The sequence below is a fragment of the Rattus norvegicus genome, chromosome 8, assembly GCF_021556685.1.
Source record: "Rattus norvegicus strain SHRSP/BbbUtx chromosome 8, alternate assembly SHRSP_T2T, whole genome shotgun sequence".
Lineage (NCBI taxonomy): Eukaryota > Metazoa > Chordata > Mammalia > Rodentia > Muridae > Rattus > Rattus norvegicus.
This window is the reverse complement of record NC_141541.1, coordinates 96,952,501-96,958,751: the sequence shown is the minus strand read 5'-3', so window position 1 is coordinate 96,958,751 and position 6,251 is coordinate 96,952,501. Positions and strand designations below refer to the sequence as shown.

Here is a 6,251-nt window from a genome sequence, read left to right as displayed (position 1 = left end):
GACCAACAGAGCCACAGGGAAAGGACACTCTAACTTGTTGAACTGCCTGCAGGCTGTGCAGTGTGCTCCAGATTGCCAGCTTTTGTGAGTCATTCATATTGGGGTGGGCTTTGGCGATGCAGCTGTCCTTGAGTCATTTCTGCTCCTGTAAATAATCTCTCACCCACATTCCTGTAAGTAACCCCAATAAAACTCATGGGTCACCAAGTTGGACTTTGGTAGTATCGATACTTTGGTTGTTGGTTGCCTGTCTAGGGAGGGGATAATTACCTATGTCTCCCCAGGAATAATGTCACAAACACCTTCCCTCTCTGTCCTGAAAATAACCTCACTTCTATGTATCCTTTCTTATGCTGAGATTTCTTTTCCTTTTTCTTCAGGACTTACACCGTGAACGCATGCTGAACTTTATCAAATGGATTTTATGTGTTTATTGATATGATCAAGTAATTTCCATTCAAATGTTTACGAGTTGTATTGTATTTTTTTGGTTTGCTTCTGCTAAACATATCTTTGCACCTCTGGAATGAAACAACTGGGTCATGGTATACAATATTCTTAATGTGTACTTTAACTCACTCTGCACACATTTTACTGGAAAATTTTAAGTCTATGTTCTGTAGATGTTTCCTTTTTCTTGTATTCTTTCTGGTTATCACATGATAGCAATGTTTAGAGTGAGTTTGACAATGCGGCTGCATCTTATATTTTGTGAAACAGTTTAAGAAATACTGGTGCTAGGTCTTCTTTAGAAGTTTAGTAGAATTCAGCAGTGAATCCCTCTAGCCTTGGGATTTTCTTTGTTGGGGAGACTTTTAATTTCTCCTTCATTTTGTTCTCACTATATAGTTATCCTATAACTCACTATGTAGCTGACCTCGGAGCTCCATTCGCCTGCTTCTGCCTCCTACATGCTGGGATTAAAGTTGTGTGCCACCACGCCTGGTTGTTTATATTTTTTGTTTAATTTTTGGCAGTGATATATATTTAGAGATTTATCTCTTTCTTCTAGGTCTCCTAGGGTTTTATTTAAACTTTCTGGAATACACATTTTCAAAATATTCTCTGATGATTCTCTGAATTTCTTTGGAGTCCGTCATAACATTTTCCCTTTTATGTCTAATTGTATTAATTTGGGTCCCTTTCTCTTATTCTTTCTTGGTTTATTTGACCAAGGATTTATCAACCTTGTTTACCTTAATTAATTTAATTTTAAACAATTAATGTCTGTTAGATTAGTCTGTGATTGTTCTGTTAGTCTCCGTGTGATTAACCTCCCATCTGTTCTTTGTACTATTTGCCATGCTCTGCATTTGTTCAACCTTTTCTTGCTTCTCTCCGACCTTGAAGTCCATCATTAGCTGTTTAGCTAATGTCTGTCTAGTGTTTTCATAGGATCACGAATAGCCTCTTAGAATGGCCTCAATGCATTTCAAAGGGTCTGGTAAACTGTACTTTAATTTTCACTTGATTTTAGAAATATATTTTTATTACATTTACTATTATAGTATGTGTAGATGTTTTGTCTGAATGTATGTCTGTGAACCATATGTGTGCCTGGTGCATGAAGAGGACGGAAGAGGACACTGGATTCAGATGCTTGTGAGCCACCATGTGGGTGCCTGGAATCAAACCTGGATCCTCCAGAAGAGCAAACTGTGCACTTAATTGCTGAATCATCTCTCCAGACTTGAGTGTAGACATTAAAAAAAATTCTTCCATGATTTCTCCAAGGACTTGCTGCTCCCTTCAGTGACATTATTCTGTCTCCAAGTGTTTGTGTGCTAGCTCCTCTTTCTTGCTATTCATGACCAGGCTTTTCCCACAATGTCCTGATGGGCTCCTAGGAAGTCTTCCAGTTCTCCTGTACTTGTTAAAGTTGCCTTTGAGGCTGTATTAGTTATTTGCTACTATGACAAAAAATACCCATCCAAAACTGCTTAAGGAAGGAAGGGATTATTATCTGTGTTCACAGTCTGAGGTGCAGTCAAGCACAGTGGGAGCTTGGGGCAGCTGGTTGTATTTTGTCCACCCACAGTCAGGAAGCAGAGAACAGTGAATGCTAGAACTCCACTTGCTTTTACAGTTTTATACAACCCAGAACTCTGAGCCCAAGGAATGGTACCACCTATATTTGGGGTGGGTCTTTCCATCTCAATTAATCTATTCTGTAAACTCCCTCAAAGACATGACTGGAGATTAGCCTCTAGGGTTATTGTAAATCTCATTAAGTTGGCCGTCATGCTTAACTGTCATAGTGGCATGTGGGTGACATCCAGCTTAACTCTAATAGTGGCATGTAAATGACAGATTTCAGAGAATGTTCCATCCGCTACTAAAAATATTTATTCTGTATCTTTTGGATGGACTTTGTTGCCGTTGTTGAGTTTTGAGTTTGGAAGATCTATCTAAAGACGAGAGTGTGTATTGAAGTCACTCCTACTGTCATTGTTTGAGTATCTATCTAACTTTTTAGGCCCTTCAGTTTGTTTTGTAAAATTGGAATCGGCAACATTTGGTACATAAATTCTAATAATCATTCCTCATTAGTTGTTCCCTTTCTTAGTATATAGTGGTGGTATTCATTTCTTTTGAATAGTTTTGGTTCAAATCTTATTTTCTTGTCAGCACATTTTCAGTTTCCATTTCTTTGGGAGGTCAATTTTCATACCTCGATTCTGTTTGTTATTGATCTTTGCTAATTAGTCATAACCATCATCCTGGAAGGAATGACAGGTGACAGCAGATGCTGGCGAGGATGTGGAGAAAGAGGAACACTCCTCCATTGTTGGTGGGATTGCAAACTGGTACAACCATTCTGGAAATCAGTCTGGAGGTTCCTCAGAAAATTGGACATTGAACTGCCTGAGGATCCAGCTATACCTCTCTTGGGCATATACCCAAAAGATGCCTCAACATATAAAAGAGACACGTGCTCCACTACGTTCATCGCAGCCTTATTTATAATAGCCAGAAGCTGGAAAGAACCCAGATGCCCTTCAACAGAGGAATGGATACAGAAAATGTGGTACATCTACACAATGGAATATTACTCAGCTATCAAAAACAACGAGTTTATGAAATTCGTAGGCAAATGGTTGGAACTGGAAAATATCATCCTGAGTGAGCTAACCCAATCACAGAAAGACATATATGGTATGCACTCATTGATAAGTGGCTATTAGCCCAAATGCTTGAATTACCCTAGATCCCTAGAACAAACGAAACTCAAGACGGATGATCAAAATGTGAATGCTTCACTCCTTCTTTAAATGAGGAAAAAGAATACCCTTGGCAGGGAAGGGAGAGGCAAAGATTAAAACAGAGACTGAAGGAACACCCATTCAGAGCCTGCCCCACATGTGGCCCATACATATACAGCCACCCAATTAGACAAGATGGATGAAGCAAAGAAGTGCAGACCGACAGGAGCCGGATGTAGATCTCTCCTGAGAGACACAGCCAGAATACAGCAAATACAGAGGCGAATGCCAGCAGCAAACCACTGAACTGAGAATAGGTCCCCTATTGAAGGAATCAGAGAAAGAACTGGAAGAGCTTGAAGGGGCTCGAGACCCCAAAAGTACAACAATGCCAAGCAACCAGAGCTTCCAGGGACTAAGCCACTACCTAAAGATTATACATGGACTGACCCTGGACTCTGACCCCACAGGTAGCAATGAATATCCTAGTAAGAGCACCAGTGGAAGGGGAAGCCCTGGGTCCTGCTAAGACTGAACCTCCAGTGAACTAGTCTATGGGGGGAGGGCGGCAATGGGGGGAGGGTTGGGAGGGGAACACCCATAAGGAAGGGGAGGGGGGAGGGGGATGTTTGCCCGGAAACCGGGAAAGGGAATAACACTCGAAATGTATATAAGAAATACTCAAGTTAATAATAATAAAAAAAAAACAAAAAAAAAAACAAAAAAAAACAAATCTTATTTTCTTGTCAGCACATTTTCAGTTTCCATTTCTTTGGGAGGTCAATTTTCATACCTCGATTCTGTTTGTTATTGATCTTTGCTAATTATTCATAACCATCATCCTGGAAGGAATGTAGCAGAGGATGGCATTGTCTGGCATCGATAGGAGGAGAAATCTTTGGTCCTGTGAAGGCTCATATTTCCAGTGTGGGGGAATGCCAGGGCGTTGAGATAGGAGTGAGTGGGTGGGAGTGGGAGTATCCTTGTAGAAGCAGGGGGAGAGGGGAGCGGTATAGGAGAGAGTAAAGGGGATAACATTTGAAGGAGCCTGAAGAAGAAATCAGAGAGGAAAGCTGCTTAACTTAACTGGCTTGCTCAGGCTCACATTCAGGTATTTATCTTGATTATAGCACTGAGCTCACGTGCTCAGGTATAGTACCAACTCCAGTGGGCTCTTCTCTCCTATCAATTAGCAACCAAGAAGATACCTATAGTTTTTCTCATTCTGTCTGTCTGACTGTTCGTCTGTGCATGGTGTGTGTGTTTGTGTGTGTGTGTGTGTGTGTGTGTGTGTGTGTGTAGATGCCACAGCAAAAAATCTGACAGTGTCGGACAATTTGCGGTAGTTGATTCTTTTCTTCCACTACATTGGTCCTCAAAGTTCACTCAGGTCATAACTGCTGAACCCTCTTATGGATGCACCTACCTCTTTTGAATTATGAGGCAAGGCTATTTGCCCTTGAAATTATTTTTTTTCTTTTTTTTGGAGCTGGGGACCGAACCCAGGGCCTTGCGGTTTCTAGGCAAGTGCTCGACCACTGAGCTAAATCCCCAACCCCCTGCCCTTGAAATTATTATTGAGAGTGATTTGCTATTTCATGTGGTTTGGCTGGTTCGTTTTCTGATCGCTTGCAATATTGGTAGTTCTTTTTGTCCTCCCTTTCTTCTCTTTTATTGGATATTTTCTTTATTTACACTTCAAATATTTTCCCCTTTCCTGGTTTCCCCTCCGGAATCCCCTATCCCATCTCCCCTCTCCCTGCTTCTATGAGGATGCTCCCCCACCCACCCACCAACTCCCTCTTACTTCCATGCTCTGGCATTCCCCTACACTGGGCTTTGAGCCTTCACAGGACCGAGGTTTTCTCCTCCTATTGATACCAGACAATGCCACCCTCTGCTACGTATGCAACTGGAGCCATGGGCCACTCCATGTGTACTCTTGGCTGGTGGTTTAGGCCCTGGGAGATCTGGAGTGTATGGTTGGTTGATATTGTTGTTCTTCCTATGAAGGTTGCAAACACCTTCAGCTCCTTCAGTCCTTTCTCTAACTCCTCCATTGGTGACGATGTCTGTATCATCACGGACACTGAGAACTGGGCGTAGGCCTGCAAGATTTAAGAAGCACACACTCGGGTCTTTTGTGTTAAAAGAATGCTGTCCAGGCTTTACTGAGATCTCCTTATATACCAGAGGCAAAAGCCGTGGAAAAACAATAAAGCAGGTGAAAATCCTCAACCAGGAAAACAGGAAAAATCTGTGCCATGGAAGGTCCTGGCCCCAAACAGGGGCATAAACAACTTCTTTACAACAACAAGCTGAAAGGCTCAAGCACAACCACAAGCTGAAAGGAAGAAGGGTGCCATGGAAGGTCCTGGCCCCAAATCAGGGAGAGAGCAGCTGCCAGGGGTGTAAACAACTTCTTGCCATAGCAGGCTGAAAGGCTCAGTGAGGGGGAAGGAAAACACCAAGGTAGGGCCCAACACATTGGGGACCCCGTTCTCAGTTCAATGGTTGGCTGTGAGCATCCGCTTCTGTATTTGTCAGACTCTGGCAGAGCCTCTCAGGAGACAGATGTATCAGGTTCCTGTCAACATGCACTTTTTGGCATCTTCAATAGTGTCCAGGTTTGGTGACAGTATATGGGACAGATCCGCATGTGAGGCAGTCTCTGGATGACTTTTCCTTCAGTCTCTGCTCCACATTTTGTCTCCATATTTCCTCCTATGAGCATTTTGTTCTCCCTTCTAAGAATGATTGGAGCATCTACACTTTGGTCTTCCTTCTTCCTGAGCTTCATGTGATCTGTAAATTGTATCTTGGGTATTATGAGCTTTTGGGCTAATATTCACTTATCAGTGAGTGCATACCGTGTGGGTTCTTTTGTGATTGGGTTACCTCATTCAGAATATTTTCTAGTTCCATCCATTTGCCTAAGAATTTCATGAAATCATTATTTTTAATAGCTGAGTAGTACTCCATTGTGTAGATATACCACATTTTCTGTATCTATTCTGTTGAAGGGCATCTGGGTTCTTTCCAGCTTCT

The 6,251-nt window shown here is 42.1% G+C and overlaps 1 protein-coding gene across 1 annotated transcript in view; it reads right to left on the bottom strand.

Moving 5' to 3' along the window:
* Positions 1–5,530: 5,530 nt before the first annotated feature.
* The window catches only part of LOC148004290 (uncharacterized), a gene marked incomplete at its 5' end in the record, with an annotated part of 3,119 nt that continues 2,398 nt past the window's right edge, over positions 5,531–6,251 (bottom strand). The window contains one exon of the mRNA XM_087564110.1: positions 5,531–5,547. Within this exon, the coding sequence (XP_087420236.1) occupies positions 5,531–5,547 (17 nt within the window). The remainder of the gene's footprint in view (positions 5,548–6,251) is intronic.